This window comes from Tachypleus tridentatus, chromosome 13 (genome assembly GCF_004210375.1).
Source record: "Tachypleus tridentatus isolate NWPU-2018 chromosome 13, ASM421037v1, whole genome shotgun sequence".
Lineage (NCBI taxonomy): Eukaryota > Metazoa > Arthropoda > Merostomata > Xiphosura > Limulidae > Tachypleus > Tachypleus tridentatus.
The window spans coordinates 239219526-239243117 of NC_134837.1; the positions used below are offsets into that span (position 1 = coordinate 239219526).

Below are 23592 nucleotides of genomic sequence, written 5' to 3' on the forward strand. Positions count from 1 at the left end.
GTGTGCGTGCGTGCGTGAATTTTCTTATAGCGAAATCACATAGGACTATCTACTAACCCCACTAAGGCAAATCGAACCCATGATTCGTCCGTTGCAAATCCGTATACTTACCGCTGCACTACCGGGGAGCTATTCTGTTCTATATCTCTAACATTTGTTTTCTACTTCTTCAGTTGTCTTGGTATAATAATTGTCACTACGGATTTAGACTTGGCCCTAACGGGTTTTCCTATTATATCTAAGTTTTATCTTCGTTGATAAATTATTTTATTGTTTGCATTTGATTATTTGTATGCTTGTAGATCACTATTGTTAGAGATTATAACGTAGTTCTTTCTAAATTCAATTCTGTTAGTATCAGTTCTTGTATCCCATCTGAGGATCCCAGATAAATCTAGTGAAGAGTTGTGAAGAAAATTAACTACAGTTTTACTACGTACGATCAGTGACAACTAATATGAGTTTTAGTTAGTTTTGTTCAGGATTTCGTGCCAGGCTACACATGAGTTATCGCACAGAGCTGTTTCTGATTTTGAAGTGATTAACTGGAAGAAAGATATCTAGTCAGTATTTCCTATCGCCGACTCTTGGACTATTCTCGTCTCATCGATTGGGGAGATATGACTATCACTCTTATGACATACCCATGGTTTTAAAGCCTTCGATACGTTTTCGCATCTGTGAGTGGCAAACGCGAATTGTCAATTCATAACCCGAGCAGACTAACCACTAGACAACTACAGACAGTTATCAGTTATCAACTGCATATCTCTTGAGCTTGGAATAAGTGCACTGTTTCTGTTTTCTTCAAAGTATAAAAATATCAACAGTGCACATAAAATGTGGTGCATGTTGAAGGAAAAAAAATCATATGAAGAAATTAGCAGCAACAACAACAAAGATATATTCCATTGTATTAACGACATATTATGTCATTAGCTTCATAGTAAATTATCCTGGTCTAGTGATTAAAGTATTTATTTCCATAAAACATGTGGTAATGGAAAGTTCAGGAAAGACTGATCTAAGTCTGGCGTTCAGAGATAGAATGTCCCAATAACGCTTCACACGTGTATGTTTTAAAAATACCAATTCTAAGAACTCCGTATCCTATATTGTATGATCCTCGGTGGCTTCACTGTAAGGTTGAGGAATTTCAGCGATAAAATTCACGAATCGATACCGCACGAAACACATTGTGCAGCTTTCCATTTAAACAAGCATACAGTTTTGTATTCATTCACATCGCATTTATTATTGAGTATGTTTTTAAATTCAAGTAGTGAACACGAGTGTCTGTTCTTTTGTCACACGTGCCACATTCTGAGATTTGATGTAAATTTTGGCAATTTTCTGTTCTTATCTCAGTTTTCTGTTAGAATAAATTCGTGGAAAAAGTTGTGAATTCGAGACAAAATTCTATAATATTAATATTCATACATAGGAATTAAAACGGAAGTGCTTTTTGGTTCAAATTATTATGCCTTGTTAATAATCGTTATCTCTATTTGCAATTGTTTTTTGTAGCATCAAAATCACATTTGTGAAAGAAATTGAAATCAATTTGTAATCTTTTTACGACGCTATGATTTTGTTTTACTTGAAATGGGTATGTGTGTGTGTTTTCTTATAGCCAAGCCACTTTGGGCTATATACTGTGACCACCGAGAGAATTGAGCCCCTGATTTTAGCGTTTTAAACCTGAATACTTGCTGCCGTCCTAGCGGGGGACATTTCAAAAGGTGAAGAGAACAGGTTTCAATATATTGTATATTGTTTCTTTCTGTTTTGCTTTCTGTTATATGCACGATGTATACAATCAAAATTTTCAATGAAAATATTGACATTTTTATTTTTGAATATTTTAAAATAACCAATCTAACTATTGTATTTTTACGGTGAATATAACACCAAATGCATTATGCTTCTACATTTCTAACAGCTTAACTAACTTACCTTCACAATAAATATAACATCTCGTGATTGTTTTATAATACTATATTTCTATCAACTTAAATAACCTATCTTTACAATGAATACAACATCTCGTGATTGTTTTATAATACTATATTTCTATCAACTTAAATAACCTACCTTTACAATAAATATAATACGAATAATGTTGTCTGCGCGTGCTTTTCAGTACCCCTACATAAGTGTCTTCTACTCTAACTTCATGCACTCGTAATCCCATTACCACTCTGTACACATTATCACCGTGATTTTTTAAACTTTTCATTCTCGTGTCAGATTTCATGCAATAACATTTTTATTGCGTTTTTACTACTTTTACTGTATACAAACTAAGCGTTACAGGCGAGCTTCTTGACACTCTATCTACAAATTACCGTAAAAGTTGTAAAGAGACTCACTGTGTTTAACTCGGAGATATGCATTTAATTAGAGATAATTTCTTAAACGGTTATGAGTAAAGGTGCATGAAACGTAATTTCCTTACAACTTTTGCAGTTCCACAGCTTCTCACTCCACTTACACCTACTTAAGTGTGTCACTGAGATATAAAATTAAAATATTTTACTTCACAGAAATTATTTTTATATCACCATCATAGTAAAAACGTTTTGATTATTAATTGCTGAGTTGCTATATAGGAACTTCAGTGATGACGAGAAAACCCACTTGTACAGAAAAATATATGTGTAAAAACGGCTGGTTTGGGTTGAGAAAAGGCTTATAACACTAAAAAACTTGGTCTTGATTCGTATAGGGGTACGGCAGAGATATCACATTGTGTAACTTTGCGCTTAACGATAACAAGTAAACAAACAAACATTTAAATCACTCATGGAAACTGTTACTAAATTCTTAATCAACAGTTAGCTTATTTATCAAGTTTTATATAAAAATGTAAAACTCAGCGGAGTTCGAAGTTCTTACTATGCTATAAACACAGAACAGATAGCCAATTGTAGGTAACTTACCCTAAAACAAACAAGCTTAAATTTTTTTTGGGGGAGATTTGTGGCGTGAACATTACCAGTTTGTGATTGTGCTTTGCTTTCAGTGAAAACCTGCAAAATGGGCTATCTGTAATTTGTCCTCCGTGGGAAATCTAACTGTGGATTTTAGTGTCGTTAAGCTCTTAAGCCTAACGCTTACGCAAACTGAGACCCCATCCCCATTAAACCCAAAAGCATCTTGTGATATGCAATAATTATGTTTGAGGTTCTTTATCGTGCATGACTTGACGTGCTTTTATTTGTATGAAGCATATTTTACATTTTGTTGAAACTGTAACACACATACACAAAGCGCAATATTACTGTATGTAGCAAGTAAATGTCCAATATATTTCAGCTCCTCATTTGTAGGACAGGTATTCTCTACTTTCTTACATAAAACAAACAGCAAAGAAAAGGAACGAAAAAACACACAAAATCCCCAAAATGTTCAGTATAGTTTTCAAGCACTGTATTGCACAGAAATGGTTCGATTTCTAAATAATGTTCGGTAGTTGAACATCAATAACTTTAGTAAATGTGGCCACAGTTTCTTAGTTCGTTTGTTTTGATTTCTAGAACAGACGTCGTGTTTCGTAATTATTAAAAGCGTGGTGAAAGGAGATTTATGTTTAGTAATGGATGTGAAACGTGTTTCTGTTTGTTCTTATAATTTTCACATAAAAACTACATATGACATATCCCACATAGTTGTTCTTTATTTTTGTTTGAATTTCGCACAAAGCTCACGAGGGCTATCTGGGCTAGCTGTCCCTAATTTAGCAGTGTAAGAATAGAGAAAAGGCAGCTAGTCATCAATACCCACCGCCAACTCTTGGGCTATTCTTTTACCAACAAATAGTGGGATTGTCCGTAACATTATAACGCCCCAACGGCTGAAAGGGCGAGCATGTTTGGTGTAACGGGGATTCGAACCCGCAACCCTCGAATTACGAGTCAAGCGCCTTAATTACTTGACTATGCCGGGCCAGCCTCAATTTTGAACTGATAGACAAGAGGGAAGGAGATAATACAATATCAATCATTATTTAAGACAAAAATACTAAAATGTAATAATTACTGGAACGTTAATTTTAGGTGTATATACATGTGCGTGTATATACACATATACAGAACAAATATGTACATCTAACTTGCCAACATTTATTTTCAGAAAAACTGTTTAGAGAGTTTAATTGTCGGTAACAAAAGGCCAGTACATTTCTAGTTAATATACAAACATACGCTATAATATGTATTTACAAGTGTTAGAATATGTCCCTGACATCAAAATATAGGGGTTATAGCTTTAACGGCTAGAATATAACTAATTATTAGAATACATATTTCATAATTTAAAACTTTAAATTGCTATAACATAAAGAAACTCAGTAACTCGAGTGCGCTCGGAAAGGAAACTTACTTTCATCAAAGGAATAATGTTTTGTTAGTCGCTGAAACGGAAACCTATTGTTTGAAACTCTTTTGAATGAAATTTCCAAATTTAAGTGTCACGAGGAGAGATAATTCATATAATGAAAGACTCATTAGGTTTTTCGGAGATTCATGAAATTAATTTTTACTTTTTTTTACTTACTTTCTTTCCCAGATAAACTATTATTTCCTATAAATGATTAGTAACAAACTATTTTTTTTCCTATGAAGTCGTATTATAAAGCCTCACAAAACCAACTTAAGGGAAATCAACATCTTAGTAGTTTCGAACATTTTCTTTATCTTGTGTATTTTACCGGAGTAATTCAGTTTTTTTACCATTGTGTTTAGTTTAATAGGTTCATTTCTCTCTCTTTAATCTTAAGAAGTAAAAGTGTATTAGCTACTGTGAAAAAACAAAAAAAAAATTCAGCTCTATAGTGTAAGGATAATCCGCGGATGATTCCGCGATTCGACCGGTGGTGGCGTTAGCCACTATTGTATTTCTACTACCCGTCAACATTCAGAGCTACGAAAACATCTACTTCGCCTACGTTTCTGTGTCGACAAAATACAATAACGCAGGCTATAGAAACAGCAGTATCAAGAGATGTTTCTCGGAAGTTAAATGTGAAAAGCAGGCAAACCATCTGTTGAATTGTGCTAAGTGATAGCATATTACTAGAACTATGTGGATTATGTGGACAGCTATTCTACTTTATAAAGGTAAGTTAACTTAACGCTCATATCGTATTATCTTCTCGCAGTTGTTTATAAGGAAAATAAATTAAAATATTGCTATCTTTTAAGCACAAAGCAACATTATGGGCTATCTGTGTTCTGTTCACCGTGAGGAATCGAACCTCAGGTTAATGTTTTGTCATTTTATAAACTTAACTACTGACACCTTGGGAGACAAAAAATAAATATCCTTAAATTAAACTAATCAAATTATTCTATGTCACATTGGGCTCGATTATTGATGTTAGAGAAGTAATTTTATCTTACTTAAACTAGGCACTTCGGTTCACCAACTGTTAACAATTATTAACAACATTACCTTGATTTAAATTTTGTACTTGATTTTTATCTTTGAAATAGAGAGAGAATTCAGTTTTTTTTTCAGTATTTTGAACGGTAAATATTTTTCTTAACAAACAGGATCGAATTTTGTTATAAGGGATCGCAGTAATATATCACTTCTCATTCTGCTTTTCCAGTGATTGTACAAAGTATATAAAAGACTTAAATACATATAAATAAAATAAGACTTCCGTATATTTCTATTATTAAGGATATGTAAAAGGTCGGTTTAGATGTAACACCCTACAAGTGAAGACCAAACAACAATATTATCTGTACAATATTCTAACAGCTGCGTATTTAGAATATTTAATCACCAGCAAGATTTACTCATAAAGAGAACTTAACAAAGGATTGCTAGAAATGATACATTACGAACAGTCGAGCGGAAGTCAAAATATAACAATGCAGTATTGTGCACGAACTCATATTGCGAAACATTGTATATATTTTTTCCTGCATTTAAAGCTCAACATTCCACTTCAATAGCTCAACGGGTAGACATACTCTTCAAAGTATAAAATATATATGGAATTTGTATGCAGCTATTATAACAAGTCTATGAATTTACGCTGTCATATATCATAAAATTTTACTTGTTGTGTATTTTGCTGGTTTTATATGACTCTTCTTGGTTTTGGCTTTGTTTTCTGTCATGCGCAAAGCTGTAGAACGGTTAATTTATGACATGCATAGTGCAGGGATTGTACCTCGACTTTTAGCGTCATAAGACGTGAAGCTTAGCGAACTACCTGGTGTTTGGCCTTGTTAATTAGAGTTTAAGGTCAGGAGATATTTCTTTTACAGTTTTTTTATTTAGTTGTTAAAATGAACATAATAATTCTATAATCTTAGAATATATAGAGCCTTAGAATATATAACAAAGTGATATTCTCGGAAGTGTCCCCCGAATGGCACAGCGGTATGTTTATGAATTTATAATGTTACAAAATGGGTTTCGATAGTCGTTGTGGGCAGAGCATAGATAACCCATTGTATAGCTTTGTGCTTGATTGCAAACTCTCAGAAATACACATCAGTCACCTTCATGACATCATATGCAAATAATCTTTATATATATATATAGTTTGTTATTAAAAAAACAAAACGCTCCACCAAATGAGAGGATCCTCAATTGATGCAGAGTTTTTATTTTATTTTTAAATTTTTGTTTCGGCTTGTTTTTGTTTGTAATAAATTAACATCAGTCAGAGGTTTGCATTTGTTGTTTTTAACAGTTCTTCCTTTTGATTTTGTTTTGTTTTATATAACTTTTTGGTATTACTATTTCTCTGTCTCTCTATATATATATAAAAACATTGATTGTACAGAATACAAACAAACAATGCGCAAACGACAGGATCAAGAGAAGTAGCTCTAACTTCATGAGGATGCACAGTTGCCTGTTGGAAGTGTGGCCAAATTCAGTAAAAGATCACCAGTCACATGTAATAATAGTGAAATACACTTTAAGTTACGTCAGTTAGTGTCCATACCAACAGAACGAATTTTCGTCAAATTACCACTATCTAATATCCTTAGAAGTTATTTTTATAGCAGAATAACAAGAAGGAAGTCATTATTCACCTCAGAACTATCAGTCAAGTTACCAGAAGAATCAGTGTTTTCATGCTAGAGACAGGCTCTTTGTCATTCAGCCGAAGTAACAAAACAATGGTCTAACAGTCAGGTCAATCGCTAGATGTGACCTTCTCGAGCTGATCATTCACCGCGAAAACTTTCTAAACAAACAACTAGTACAGAAGTACAATCCTACTGGCCCAGATTTCAGGCTGTGTAAATACAGTGTACAGTGCCTTCAAAAAAAATCTGGAACTATTTCTGATTTGCAGCTTTTCTGAATTCAGTGCATTTCATCCAGTGACAGTGCATCCTGAGTACTATTGGGAAGTTTCCACTGGTAGTGTGGACAATGTTAAAATAGAATGGATGTACTGTCTTCAAACCTTTTTTCCAACTACAAAAACAGCATGTGAAACACAATCTGTAAAATTTACTGATGTGCACAAAGGGACTTTTGCCTTAAATGTTTTAAAAGGCAGATTCATCAGATATTAATAGTAATTTTGTTTATTCAATAAAACGACATTCAGTCCGGAGGTCTCTGTTTACTTACTGGTAGAGTGTGTTGAGACTACCTATTTAAACACATCGGTAGTTTCAAGGGGTTAGTGAGCATATTGACATAAACGACGAAATTCAGTATCTAATAAAATAAACATAATAATTTCTTTTCTAGAAGGTTAAAATACAATATTGATATGTTTTATTGAATTGATTAAAATATTTCTATGAAGTCTATATCAGCTAGAATATGTAGGTATATATGACAATAACTAAAACTTGAAACGCAAATATTTGTTTACAAAGAAAGCGTATTTTCGATAAACTGCATGTCGTAATTTCTAAGACTTAAGGCTTTTAATGAATTTGGAATGATAAGTTAAAACCCGTCGTATTGTTATTCATTTTATCATGCATGGATTACTTCGCTCATACCTTAACTGCTTTAGTTATTTAATATAATTTTCTTACCTCACGGTTCTCGATGTATATCTTGGGAATTCCAACTTTGTCAGTAGAAGATGAGAAGTTTGTGAATTACATTACTTAATTTTTTTTTCTGGAGGGAATAATTCTGTGTTCAGATAATGTCATTATTTCAATAAATATTGTTTAATCATGATTAAATAAATGTTGTATATACCTAAATACATACATAGTAATTAAAACTTCTTGAGAGCTTTAAAATGAGTAATAAAATCAATACGTGGAAAGAAAAACAGCGATGGAAAATAATTAAACACAGGGGAAAAGATTGTAAATGCGATTGAAAATATATGGAACTCTCACTTTAGTTTTTTGATTAATTAAAATTAACGGCATGCAATTAATTTGATGTGTACGGTTAATGTAGTTTTGTACTAGAAATAGTTCAGATGACTTATACAATTTTGCGTGTTGTTATTTTCTTAGATACGTTCAATTTTTCTTTTAATTTCGTGCAGAGCTACATGAGGGCTATCTGCTCTAGCTATCTTTAATTTAGCAGTGCAAGCCTAGAGGAAAGGCAGCTAGTCATCACCATCCACCGCCAACTCTTGGGCTACTCTTTTACCAACGAATAGTGGGACTGATCGTCACATTATAACACCTCCACGACTGAAAATGTCGAGCATATTTAAGGTGATGGGGATTCAAACCAGCGACTCTTGGATTACGAGTTGAGTGCTTTAATCACCTGGCCATGCCGAGCCTGGATATGTTCAGAGGTTCCGAAAAATATTATCCTAATGGAGGCTTATGATAACTTTTTCTATCATTTTTTTAGTGGCATTTTTTATTATACTTTTATTTTTGTGAAATATTAATGAATAAAAGATGAAAACAAACTTTTACAGATATTAATTTCAAAAAGCATTTAAAATTAAAGATAAGCCACTTTGTTACATTAAAATGAAAAATGGAATTATTCACACATTACAAAAAGAAAAGGCTAAAGAAAAGTCAGAATTGTATCTTTAAATTTAGATACTTGTATTAGATATAATAACGAAATGTAATAGAATAAAATATTGATTACAAATATAAAATCTGATGCAGCAAGCAATAAACCCGTAACAACACTAAAGATGTGTTGCTTTGGTTTAAACTGTTCAAGTAATGTATATTTTGTGTAATCGGTTATACAACCTTTGAGAATAGAAATTTCCGTACGTGGGTGTGAATGGTGTTACAGAATATTGAAAGAAAAGGCGAAGTAGAAATAGGAACCTTATTAAAATGAAATTATGATAAGACTCACGAACAGAATTTTAAAATTGAAAGAGGGAACTTCTGTTTATTTTACGTAAAATATATTAAGGCATATTTCACATCTAATGTTCTTTTATAAATTTTATATTATGCCATTATGAATTCTTAATAGGTTTGAACAGAAAGTCGTTAAAATGCGATAATTAATCATTGGATCTTTTATAATGAAGGTTCAGTGTTCTGTTTTAATGTTGGGCAAAGTAAGAGAATAAAAAAAAATCCGTGTTTACAGCGTAGCAAGGTGGCACAAACGGAAGTTCTATCAATCAAACAGGGTGTGTCGACGTTTTGGCGAGCCCACTGTAGAGATAGAACATTTAAATTACTTATTTTCTACGAGCTCTTGCATTACGCTCAGCTGATATAGACGAATCTAGAATATTAGTAGAGTCGAGATAAATATAATTCATTTCCTGAAAGTATGTTGTTGTACACAGTGAAAGTGATGAAATACACTAACTGTAAAAAAAATCTTAATATGTATTATATTTATTGTTATGATCATTGAACACCAGAAATAATATGATCTTTTCAAAAAGTAGATCAATCATATGACATCTTAGAAATTCTCAAATATATAGATTATTAAGTTACGTTATATTGAAAGTGTGTTTTATCCATACTAAAATCTAAAAAAGAACAACAGGATTTATACATGTATATTGAGTAATATTATTTTTTTCCGACAAATATATACGGTCTGCGTTTGATCATGTTGTGTAAAAGTGTAAATGCAGATAGACGTCCGATTTATAGGTATATTAGCAACGTCGAAGTTTGTCCAATGCGCCAAAACTTCTTTAATTAGAAGAAATCAGGATAAATCACTGTGAAGTTATGAAGTGTAAATAATTATAAGAAATTTAATTGTAGTGCTTTGTCACGTGCGGGTAATAGTATTTAAGATCATTAAAAAATCTAAGAACTTGATTACAAAAGTTAAAAGAAAAATTCTCCAGATCAGCCGAAAGTGTTTACGAAGCATTACAAAAGTTCTCAGATTATTTGAGAGTTGCTAAATAATCCTTGACAAACTCACTTTCTTTATCACATATCAACAAACGACTGGATATAATCGTCATTAATAATAGTTTCATGAAATGTTGGAATACGCAAGGAATTGTTCGCAAAGTTTATGGAAGGAATAAAACTACTTCACTTATTTTGGAAACTGATTTTGTTCTAGATAATTGCAAAGGATTCTGATGCATATGAGTGCTGCATTTTGTGAACGGGATCTAGGCCTTAACTGTGAAACATCTGCACCTCTCAGTATCAATGGGCGTTCAAATATCTGAACTGAATAAGTTTCTTGATTCACAGCATAGATCAGTAAATTAATATGGAAAGAGCTTCCATAAACTTAACTAGAAAGAACATCATTTAAGTCATCTGTGGTCTGACATGGCCAAGTAGTTAAGGCACTCGACTCGTAATCTGATTGGCGAGGGTTTGAATCCCCGTCGCACCAAACATGTTCGCCCTTTCAACGGTGGGGGCGTTATAATGTGATGGTCAATTCCACTATTTCTATGACGGCAATAGCCAGGATCCGCTTCTAGATTTTCTTGATGTAAGCTTGTACATTATATACCCATTTAACTACAATGTGGTTTTGGATTTGGATCATCGAAACGTTACAAAATTTTAGGTCTTATTTTCCTAATTTCAGGTTTTAATAAGAAATCATGGAACAGTCTGAGTTTACGTCTATCACTTTAAAATGAAGAATGAACAGTTTAATTTTCTTATATTCACACTGTGTTATAAACGACCAATCCCACTATTCGTTGGTAAAAGAGTAGCCCAAGAGTTGGAGGTGGGTGGTGATGACTAGCCGCCTTTCCTCTAGTCTTATACTGCTAAATTAGGGACGGCTAGCACAGATAGTCCTCGTGTAGCTTTGTGTGAAATTCTAAAGCCAACAAACAAACAAACAAAAATCATCTGCAGGACTTAGTTTTAAAGCTAGGTCTCAGTCCTGCTATTTTCAACCAACTGATCAATGTTTAATAACAACAAATGGAATAAAACTGAATGAAACACTCGTAAACTCACTTGAAAGTAAGTCATCTAGATTAGTGAAGAAAAGTTCTACATTCTATTACAAACCTAGCATTGGTTTGCTTCACTTTCTGTAGCTACGTCAGGAAAGCTTTGAAAGGAAAACATACTTATGTTCATCAGTTTTTTTATTCTCATGTAAAACCTGACATACAAAGACTGAAATTTTTTTAAGTTTTTTATAATGCAATAGTTATTTGTATCTATAATACTAAAATTTAAAATAAATTATTTGACAAATTTTAAATTATAGATTATTATGATGCAAAATAACAATATTCCTTTTTACTTAAGTACAAAGCTATACAATGGTTTATTTCTGCTCTGCCCACCAGGAGTATTGAAACTCGGATCATTGTGTTGGAAGTATCCAGACATAAACCTCGATGTCAATAGGGGGCATTCTTTTGTCTTCGACTCGTAATGTTATAGATTGCAGCAAAAGGAACGTGGTTTTTGTACGTTAAGCATTTAAACAGTTTTCACAACTTTACACCAAATGGATTGGTAGTTTTAATATTTCTACCAGCATAGAATGAAGCTTAGAGGCTCATCCTTAGAGCTGTATACAGTTGTTAGAAATTGCGTTTCAATACTCGCTGGGGACACAGTACAAGTAGCTTTGTGCTTAACACACAGACAAAAGAATCATGCGTATAACAATAATCTAAAGTATTTAATTATTAGTTATTAACGTCAGGAAACTTTGCTATTGCACGAATAATGTGCTTTTTGGTGAAATACACTTCCCTTATAGATACATGTGTACTAGGATTTTTCCATTAAACTAATTTTGAAACTGCTATATTAGCGACAAAAGTTACTTTAATTAACAGGGGAATAACGACAGTCAAAACCAAAAATTAAAATCCAGTGTTTATAACTGTCCGAAACTTTATCATAAAAACGTTTATGTTCATCGAAAAACTCTAACTGAGCGTGTTGCTTAGTTTGAACACATATTTTATGCGATTTTTTTATTGTAACATAAATAATTATTCGAGCTGTTATAATAACCTGCTACAGTGCCACAGGATATTTCATCCTTCATCTTAGTCTATTAGTAAACTATAAAAACGACTGTCAATTCTTTAAATATGATGGTAGTAGATAATAATTACAGATAGTGACAAATAACCTTAGTAGCTCTGTCAGAAAATACTAAATATTATTGACTAAACATAATTTTGAAGTTGTTTACAAACCTTGTTACATGCACGTCACAACTGTTAAAATTGACTGTTAATAGAGTGATAGAGCTGTTAAAAGTTAACCTGTTGTTGAATTAATTGGATCAGTTAAGATGTACTCCTGCCCCAATTCATTGTTACCAATCGAAGATTTTTGGAATGGAATCAAATGGTGTTGATCCTACCGCACGTACTCACGAGGAGAAGCTAATTACATCGTATAAAACTAACAAACATAATACCTCCTTTGATACTAGGATCGTAATATATGTCATCATTGAATTGTTTCGTTTCAACTCATGTATTTGAAAAGGGTAATGGCTGATTGGCTATTATCCTTCACTTATCTTCAATACCACTCGAGATTATCCTGGTTAACTTTTATTGGTGACATCAAAGTGGCTCTTCAGAAACATCGATAAAAATAGTTGAGACACTTCTTGAACTTTCAATTTTATTTGAAGTTTCGTTTAGTTTCTCTTCCTTTCGTCTTTTTTTTTTCACACTGAGGCCATCACCTTCCTTTTAAAGGAGAAACATGGGAATGGGGTATTGAAGGAAATACATTCACTCAAGCAAACATGTTGTTGAGCGCTATGTCCCTGAACAGATCATCTCACTCGTTCGCGTGTCAACTAGTTTAATGTCGTGACTTTTATTTCACTTTCACTTCCTCTGTGACAATTTTTTAGTGAATACATCGTTGCTTCGGTTTTTAGAAATCAGCATATCTCTCCCTTGGTTGATATGACAAAGAAAGAAACAAGCAATATTTTCTCTTCTGTTCTTCATAAATCCCATAAATTAATTACCCATTTTTAAAGTTTACACATCAAAATATTTTTGTAGTGATTTTCATCAATATCATCATTATATATGATATAATATAAAATATTGAAAGTACTGTTTCAAACTTAAGTCCGATTGTTGTTGTTTGTTGTATGTCGCGAAAACTAAGAGAAGGCTAGCAGTGTTACCTGTCCATAATTTTGAAGTATTAGACTAGACGGAAGAAAGCTAGTTAAAAGTGCCTACTGCAAGTGTGTGGGATACTCTAATCAATTATTGGTAACGGAGCGGGAACCACATAGCCTCTGTTTCACAGTTAAACACGTTAATCATGGGGTCGCGATTGGTCGCTGTTCAATTGGATTTTTTCCTTTATATTCTTTAGGAATTTTTATATTCCAAATAAATATTGTAAGCTCGTAAATGCTGTAATATTCAGGACCAGTTATACTGACACGCAGCCTTGTGTTTACACTTCACCGCATAAATATACAAAGTTGTCAACATTCTTAAACTATGGAATTCTTTACATATATATTTTGTCTTTCATCAGCCATTATATTTGTTTCATTTTTATTATCATTCCTTTTACCCCACCCCCCATCCTCAGTGGTGAGCAGGGCACAGATATTCCATTGTATAACTTTGTGCTTAATTCCAAACAAATAATCAATCAAACTTTTCGTCTTTTATTTTAAGCCTAGTTTCTGCTGAGTTTTCGTGATATAAGAGATTAAAATTTATCAGTCGTACGATAGTTCTCAGTGCACTAAAACTACTCAACATATTTTTATAAATCAACCTACAAGAACTTATTTGCAAACCTTTTCAAAATGTTTCTTTTTCACTTTTAATGCGTCCTTAATTTATGTGAAAGTGTTATTTTAATGCATTGCTTGTGAAAGTTAAGCCCGCTTAACCTGCTGCTGTCGTTATAACAATCTTGATTTAGAGTTAAAGCAGTTCAATTACTCCACCTAACTGCTTTTTCCCTCTAAGAAGTTTCACGATATATTTCAAAGGTTTTTTGTCATTTCATGAAATATTTTTCATCTTTTTTTTTCATTTAAAGTGGATTCCTTGTGGAAATCATAAGTATTGCTGTGTCTTTTCTTTGCTACAGAAGCAATCTTCAGCTTTCTTATCTAATCAGTTTTTTTCTTGCACCTTGTCGTTCCTCTCTCCATAGTCAATTTATGGGTTTGTCAAAACCCTCCGTGGACTAATTCTCCATTTTGGTGTCATATTTTGCACTACTATCCGAATTTAATCTAAACATAAACTAGATTTTTGTTTTTTAAACATACTACCGTTTATTACATATCATGAGCACACAATAAATAAAAATACAATTTGGTTTAACTGAATAATTTTTATTTCATTTTAAAAACTGTATAAAATTATTTTAAACTTCCATAACTGTTGCATAATTTGTGTACAAGTACCGCATTATTGGCGCTATGTTAGTATCTCTCTATAGCGTTGAACGAATTTATTGTTGGTTTATTCTGCACTGATCACTAGTTTTACAGGGTTACAACAGTCGTATTCTACACTGATCATTAGTCTTACAGGGTTACAACAGTTGTATTCTACACTGATCATTAGTTTTACAGGGTTACAACAATCGTATTCTACACTGATCATTAGTTTTACAGGTTTACAACAGTCGTATTCTACACTGATCATTAGTCTTACAGGGTTACAACAGTTGTATTCTACACTGATCATTAGTTTTACAGGGTTACAACAATCGTATTCTACACTGGTCATTAGTTTTACAGGGTTACAACAGTCGTATTCTACACTGATCATTAGTCTTACAGGGTTATAACAGTCGTATTCTACACTGATCATTAGTTTTACAGGGTTACAACAATCGTATTCTACACTGATCATTAGTTTTACAGGGTTACAACAGTCGTATTCTACACTGATCATTAGTCTTACAGGGTTACAACAGTCGTATTCGATGTTGCTACTTTTTTATAGTATTACTTTTTCAACGTTTTCATTCCGGACAGAAAAGTTTGAATCCAAAAGTATCCGTAATTCTATGAATCCTTCACAAAACTCTTCCTTTTTATTTCAGTATAACTTTATAGTTGGAATGTCTACTTTTACTACAGGTAATTAATAGATTATTGCATATTTTAACTTTCCAACTGTCAGTTGTATGTTTCCTCTGATTGGCTGAATCTTGCCATTTTGACACTTCTTATACAGAAATGAATTTCAGTCATCCTATCAGGACTTATAAAGTTGAATTTTTTCATTACGTAACATTACCACGTTTTAATTATTTGCAATCCGTGTTGTTCTGTAACATTGATCCGTTTCACTATGAAACTCATGCCCATTGTTTAAGCTCAAAAATAAACGTATTCAATTATTTTGAGTTCGACGCTAGTGGTCTTTCTTTTTACACAGAGGTAAAATGTGGACGACGAATGAGTCTTTACATGATACATTGAGAAGATGACATTGTCGTATTGAAACAATGATTGGTGTATTAAACCTAGATATAACTTTTTTTTTTTACTTAACGAAGGTAAGGAAAATGCTAGTTATATATACTAACTCTGATTTTGTGACGGCTTTTCTGTTGAAGTGGTCACATATATTTTGCCCCAAAATACCACTTAAATTCCAATACTTTGGGTTCTCTCTCAAACGTTTTAGAAAAAGGTGATTTTCGTGGGAAACCTACCAGGCCGGTGAAGCCCGAAGTTCGTGTGAATAATTAAATACTATTTGAAGTGCTACAATTTAAAAAGAATGTTCTCTACCAGTTAATAAAAGTAGAAAAGTAAGAACAAATAAAACGACTTTTTGGATAAAACTTTCTAGTAGCAGAAAGTTGTTTATTTATATTGTAGTAAAGTTTGAGATAATGATACCATTTATAATATTGCATTTATGATTATTGGACTCAATAGTAATTTTCACAAACTAACTTGGATACCTTTAAAAAGGTAGTTAAATTGTATAAGGAAAATATACCCCTTATGTCCGTGATTTACGTAATACTCCATATGTAAAATATATTTACTTAAAAATATAAGCGAATCCACAAAAATGATTGATTTTGTATATTTTTTTAATGCAAAGATGGTTTCAGTTTGCTACTTGTTTTTTATTCAATATTGGACAATTCGTAGCGCTATTTACCCAGCTGTAACCAGAACGAGTATCCAGACAGTTTTTCTATATAAATGTATATAATATATATACTTATTCTATTATTGTAGTTGTAAATGGTCTGCGAATCACATACTTAGACATTCCGAGGAGTGTTCGTTCGGGACAAGATGTTCGTCTTCACTGTATGTATGACTTGGAAGAAGACAGCTTGTATTCAGTCAAGTGGTATAAAGATGATTTGGAATTTTTTCGTTACGTCCCTAAGGAGATTCCTCAACGGCAGTTTTTTCCGTTAGATGGTATTAACATTGACGTAAGTGCTGTGTATTCTGACAAAATAAGATAACGCTTTAAATATATAGATTGATTGGAATCATTCTCAAGTTTGAAAATGTCAACTACACGAATCCTAAATCTCGCACGACATCATTTTTACTTAAATATTATTTAATAAATACAAATATATAAGGATATCAAATGAAAACATGTTTAGGATAAAATAATAAAATTAAGATTGGCAACTCTACAAATATATTAGATATTGTTTCGACTATGCCATGAAACAACTAACTTCATCAGGTTCAATAAATGTATTTATCCAGAGAAGTGTATCTCTCTTTATGTTTCTTTCGAAATCTTATACGTATAATATAGATGTTCGACGTAACATATTAAATAGCTGTTTCATACTTTCTTTACAGTGTTCATTAAAATAACAAATTACATCGATTCAAGTTTCACTGATGAAAGACGATCTATATTGCAGTTTACTCACTCCAGTAAAGACGTGGTTTACATTCAAGATGTACAATTATCAACTGGTGGGAAGTATAGATGTGAGGTGTCTGCCGATGCTCCATCATTTAGAACCGTCTCCACTCAAAAAGTTATGATAGTTAAAGGTACGCATTTATACTTGAATTAGATGAGCTTCTTACAAATAAGTTTATCATTGATCTTCTTCAGGATAAGAATGAATATCGAAAAACAGTTACGCATGCAACTAGGAGTAGCAGTATCATAAAAGTCAATAGTATTCTGTATGTAGGGATGACCAAGGTACTCACTAGGTGTAATACAAGTGTGTACACTAAATATTAACAATGACAGAGAGATTTGGTTTGAAAGATGGTTGCAATTCACTTTCGTTTGTTTCTCTACCCAACAAGCTCCAAAACAAAGCAGTAACTCATCTAAGATACTAAACCATCTAGGACCGGCATGGCCAGGTGGGTTAAGGCGTTCGACTCGTAAATTGAGGGTCGCGGGTTCGCATTCCGGTCGCATGAAACATGTTCGCCCTTTCAGTCGTGGGGGCGTTATAATGTTTCGGTCAATCCCACTATTCGTTGTTAAAAGAGTAGTCCAAGAGTTGGCGGTGGGTGGTGATGAATAGCTGCCTTTCCTCTAGTCTTACACTGCTAAATTAGGGACAGCTAGCGCAGATAGCCCTCGTGTAGCTTTGCGCGAAATTCCAAAACAAACAAACAAACAAACAAACAAACCAAACCATCAAATTACCAATCAAAATATTATTCATATTCTTTCAGTATGAGATACCTCAACCACTAATTTAAATCTAAGTCCACTCTACATGTTTCTGGGCAGTGCCATATTTCGTCGTTTAGTGGTAAAAACTAGTAGTCATTAAACAAAATCATAGTTCTAATACAAACAAAGCTATCATTACCCCTTATAGTAAGAATTTTATCAGAAATTTGGTGCTTCTTTAAAAATCTTGAATACGGGATAAAACTGAAATGATCTGTCAATAGCAGATAAACATTAAACTACTGTAACTTGTAGAATACTCAGTGCTTTGCATGCTATAAAAATGGTCAGTGTGTTTTGTTTGTTTTTGAATTTCGCACAAAGCTACTCGAGGGCTATCTGTGCTAGCTGTTCCTAATTTAGCAGTGTAAGACTAGAGGGAAGGCAGCTAGTCATCACCACCCACCGCCAACTCTTGGACTACTCTTTTAACAACGAATAGTGGGATTGACCGAAACATTATAACGCCCTCACGGCTGAAAGGGCGAGCGTGTTTGGCGCGACGGGGATGCTAACCCGCGACCCTCAGATTATGAGTCACACGCCTTAACACGCTTGGACATGCCGGGCCTTGGTCTGTATGAAGTGAAAAAGTAAAAAAATCAATATACATAATATTAAATTTTATTACACACATTTATAGAATACATTAGCTTTCAGTCAAGAGGAAAAGTCACAAAACAAGTAATAAAACCGTTTTGAAAATATAAAATGATGTGAAAATGGCAGTGCCAAACAGAATGCAAAGAATAATATGGAGATGATACAGTTTTACATAGATCATCTCCAAATGACATCCAATGTTTAAATTTAACGTTACACTGTAAAATGCATAATTAACTTAATATTACTGCAGTTGAAAGCTCTATATTCCTGACTGTTGATATGTAGTATTTTAACACAACATTAAAGGCATGTCAAGGTAAAGAACAAGGAAAATCAAGGTGAGTCAAAACATTTCTTAATTGTTATAGGCTATCTGTCTGTCAAATTGACCGACTACGTAACCATGTTGTACTCTCTCATTTTATAGTGTAAAATTAAATTTATTTTTGAAAATCCTGTAGGGATGATCTATTTATAGCTACATCATCCATATATTTTTGTTTGCATTCTTTTCAGCATTGCCATCCATACATTATTTTATATCTTCAAAATGTTTTAATTACTTTTTATTACTTATGTATCTCATTTCTTTAATTGACACTTTACACACTGTATAACTCAGTAGAAAATAATAACTCATGCTGTCGAAGCTTAATTATTTAATTGTTATTTAATAATTAAATATTACTGTTGCAAAAAATTTGTTTGACAAATGATTGTTTCTTCAGGTTTTGTTACTGGGTTTCACATGTTTTTTCTTATATCAAGGTATAATTTATTGGTACGTAAATATTTTAATAGGAAACACTTATGAGCATTCTATATAAAATTATAACCATTCATAGGAGTGTACATTTGGTTGATTCTTCAAATTTCTTAATTTGAAATAGCCTAGCATGGCGTGATGAATAGGGCGCAATATGTGTGCCACAGATTCGAATACCTGTCACTGAACATGATTACCCTTTCAACCATGGGGATATTACATAGTGACAGTAATTATTTTCTAAAAGGGTAGCTCAAGAGATGATAGTGGGCGGGGATGATTAGCTGCTTTCCCTTTAGTTTCTTACTGCCAAATGAGGAACGGCTTGTGCAGATAGATACTCCTGCATAGCTTTGCGAAAAATAAAAAACAAAAAAATCTAATGATTCTCGTTTATATGTTATACAGGCGTTATTAGTTAAATCTGTTTTTTTTCATGAGTATTAGAAAATGTCTTTTAATATAATCTGTATTACAAAATATAACTCATTCGTTTGGTTTTTAATTATCACTACCAGTTGTTTTAAGTATTAGCTACATAGATTTAACGTGAGAATAATACAAAAATGAACGTAACACTTTACATTATAATGTGATTTTTCTTATGATTAAGAAAAAGGCTAAACGATGCAGTGTTTTACTGTCAATTTTAGGGTTTTTGCTAACAGGTGGATTTAGTAATTATGAATCATAATTTCATATTCACTTATATAATAGCATATCGTATCTCTAAACCTTTATAATAACACGAACTTTATTGTTAAAAAGTCCCGTCACTAACAGCCAAGTGTTTAAATATCTACAATCTTGAAGGATAATAGACTGTTTGAGACATTTATCCGATTAAAGTACATAAAACAAAAGGAAAAGAACTGATAATACTTGAGATTTCTTTAAAATATATGCTGACTAATATAATAATAGATTTCGGAGAAAACTTGGAGATGATAACAAGTCAACTACCCCCACTTAGCACTAAATTTCTTACTTTGAATGTATATCATTTTTATTTTACCTTCATAATACGTTAAGTGAATTTCCACAGTTCAGAATACTTTAGCTGTCGATCTGTATTTAACAGAACTACATACTTGAAACAATTGTTGGACCTGGAGTCCCAAACTGATCCAGACTCTCAAGGCTAAACAAACGTAGGAGTTTACCATAATTGTAAAACGGTTTAACGGCCAAATTGGATATACAATGATTAAGTGTTCCTTAAGCTTTATTGGTTGAATTTATGATTTATAGTTTTCAGTTGTTTAATGTCTTAACCACGGTACATTGTTCAATGTTGTTAGTTCAACTACAAGGTTATTTAACAATTAAATCTGTGTTATTGTATTTGCTACAAATTCATAGGTAGAGCTTAATGCTATTTACCTTGATATGTTTAAATCTGTAGCAGCTATTTGCTTGTCAAAATCATAAATGAACAGTAAAGTTGGACAGCGTTTTGTTAAGGGGTGAAAAAAACAACAACCCAAAACAAATATACAAATTTAGTATGTAATATGCCGTACGTCTATCATTTTGGTATTTTTATTTTGGCAAAACATTACTTATAACATCTTGTACATTTGAAATTCATGAGTGGACTATACTCTGCCATAAAATTATATCAGAAGTAATTCCTAATACTCGTGAAACAACAACAACAAATAAACTCCTTTAAACCATTATTATTTAAATATGTAAATGTATGAACGTTAGACTAACGAACGTGTGTTGAAAAGATAATGAGAGCTAATGATAACTCTTATATTAGTGTATTATAATCATACGAATTTAACTAACGTAAATGCATATAAATTATCATTAAGTCCTGTTGCATCAACTTGTTTGTTTATCAAAAGGTGATTATCAATTCCTGAAATCCACACATCACAGTTTTCTTAGGTTTAGTAATGTTAATGTACATTATTCTGTGTCCCTTCAGAGATTATCGAATATATAATAATTAAGTGGGTTTACAATAAGACCGATATTTTTTGAGCGGCAAACTACATAACCCAGCTCTTGGTTTGAGTCAATGAATATGACTTTAAAATCAATCGTTCATCAATTGGTTTGACTACAAACTCAGTTTGTTCATCATTCATAGACGATTATCTTCAGAACATGATACTTCGTGGTACATTATTTAAACTTCAAAAACACTAAGGAGCAATCCAGAAAAACTATGAAGAGACGATTTCCAGAGCAGCATTTAAAATATAAAGTTATGTGTATAAAATGATAGGACTTACAAGATGTATCTACTATAATGGTAGTTCGTTGAAACAAAGTTTTCCAGTCTTCTATTATGGTAGATGTTTGAGCATTTTCGTGTTTTTTTTCCATTAAGGGATTTGCCAAATCTTGATTTTCGTTACTTTTTCACGTATTTAGAACAACCCCTTTACGTAAGCGACTATTGACTTCACCTCGGGGCATTAAGAAAATTACCAAAAGTGCAGGTGATGCTCTGACAATCCTAAAGTGAGCGATGCATTTATAGTTTTTCGGTCTTTCTTGATGTACATAATAACATAAAAATAAGCGACAGAACTTGACCAATGATTGCGAGATTTTAAACTAGTTACATTTTGTTTATTTGTTCCTAAAAACAAAGCCACTTAATGGACTATTTGTGTTCCGCCCATCGTTGGTAGAGAAAACCGAATTTTAGCTTTAGGGGCCTTCAGTCTTACCGCTAAGCCAACTTAGAACAAACTATGCGCTACGCAAATACTAAAGCATATAATATTCTATCTCTTCTATGAATGTAGTAAAAGAAAAGATTTTAACTCGTTTAATATTTGTGTAACAGTTTTGACTTTATTTTGATTTCAGTTGAATCTGGAGGAACTATGCAAGGACGGAGTGACCTTGAAACCTTGGTTATCTTAATTCTTGCAGCATTGGTGTTTGGAATTGGAATTGAATATATTAATTTATTGGTAATAATAAACTAAGAAGAAAAATATATTGTACTGGGATTACTGCAGTATAATTAAAGTCACAATAAATTACAATTAACATTATATTGATTTTTTTAAAAAAATAGAAACACAGTGATGAAACTGTAGAATGGACGGCAACTGCCTGTTGTGGAGACACAAGGGAAGAGGACGAAGTTTTGAAAGTCTTTTGCCTTTCGTCTTCAAATCAGTGTGTGTGTAGGTGTTGACAGTCTTTTATAGTATCCTGGTGGATTGTGGAGAGCGTGTTATGATTGGTTGGATTATCACTGTTTTTGACTGGAGGAGAGATTTTCTGTACATTCAATCAATGGCAGCTACAGGTTACTCACCTCTAATCAGGAATCTCTTTTAAGTGAAGGTTTAATAATGTTAATATAAAATGTTTCTTTGATTTTTCTTGTCTTCCAGAATTTGTCTGTGTCGATGATTCACGTTTTCTCCCAGTTTATTCTGTGTCCAGTTGACGCGACATGCTCTACTTTGGCTGAATTTTGTGTTTTCATGAATCTTGTACTATCTTTATGTTCTTGTCGCGAGTTTTCTTCCTGTTTCTCTAATGTATGTATCGTTGCAGGAACACAACAGACAGTTGCCGTCCATTCTACAAATTTTCGTCATAAATACTCTGACTAAACAATCTATCAAAGAATAGAAAACACATTATTGCCGTGGTTTGTATATTCGTTCTCAAAGTGGGGCTGTTAAATATGTCTCTTATTATCCTCACTTTTCTCATTGTGGCGGTATTACATGAAATATAATACAAATAGAAATGGACGAAAAATAAATAGTTTTCAAGCTTGAAAAAGTATTAACAACGAATAAGTGATTTTCGTTCTGCGGTCTCTTCTTTATAGTATAAATACTTAGAGATCCCGTATGTAAATGCTATAAAAATTAGAAAGTTATGGGTAGTGGTATGCATTGAATTTTAAGATACTAAGTTACCATTATACAATTACACATTCAATGTTTAGTAAGAAGTACGTTGTAGTTTTCATATTTTTTAAAACTAGGTTCAGTCAGCATTGAGAAAATTTATCAGCAGTGAATGTTAGCGATTTTGAAGCACAATTTGAGTTATAAGAAACACGTTTTATTACATTGTGGTTTTCTTTCTACTTACTTTTACTTATCATAATTGCTTGTGCGCTTAAAAGAAGAAATAGTTTACATGATTACTGCTTTCCATGATACAAATG

At 32.6% G+C, this 23592-nt stretch overlaps 1 protein-coding gene across 1 annotated transcript; it reads left to right on the plus strand.

The window, feature by feature from the left end:
* Window positions 1–4915: 4915 nt before the first annotated feature.
* Window positions 4916–22426, plus strand: LOC143238641 (uncharacterized). Its single transcript, XM_076479046.1, has 4 exons — window positions 4916–5120; window positions 16609–16814; window positions 17268–17403; window positions 22260–22426. The coding sequence occupies exons 1-4, from the start codon at window positions 5084–5086 to the stop codon at window positions 22379–22381; spliced, it is 501 nt and encodes a 166-aa protein (XP_076335161.1). The 5' UTR covers window positions 4916–5083; the 3' UTR covers window positions 22382–22426.
* The last annotated feature ends 1166 nt before the right edge of the window (window positions 22427–23592 follow it).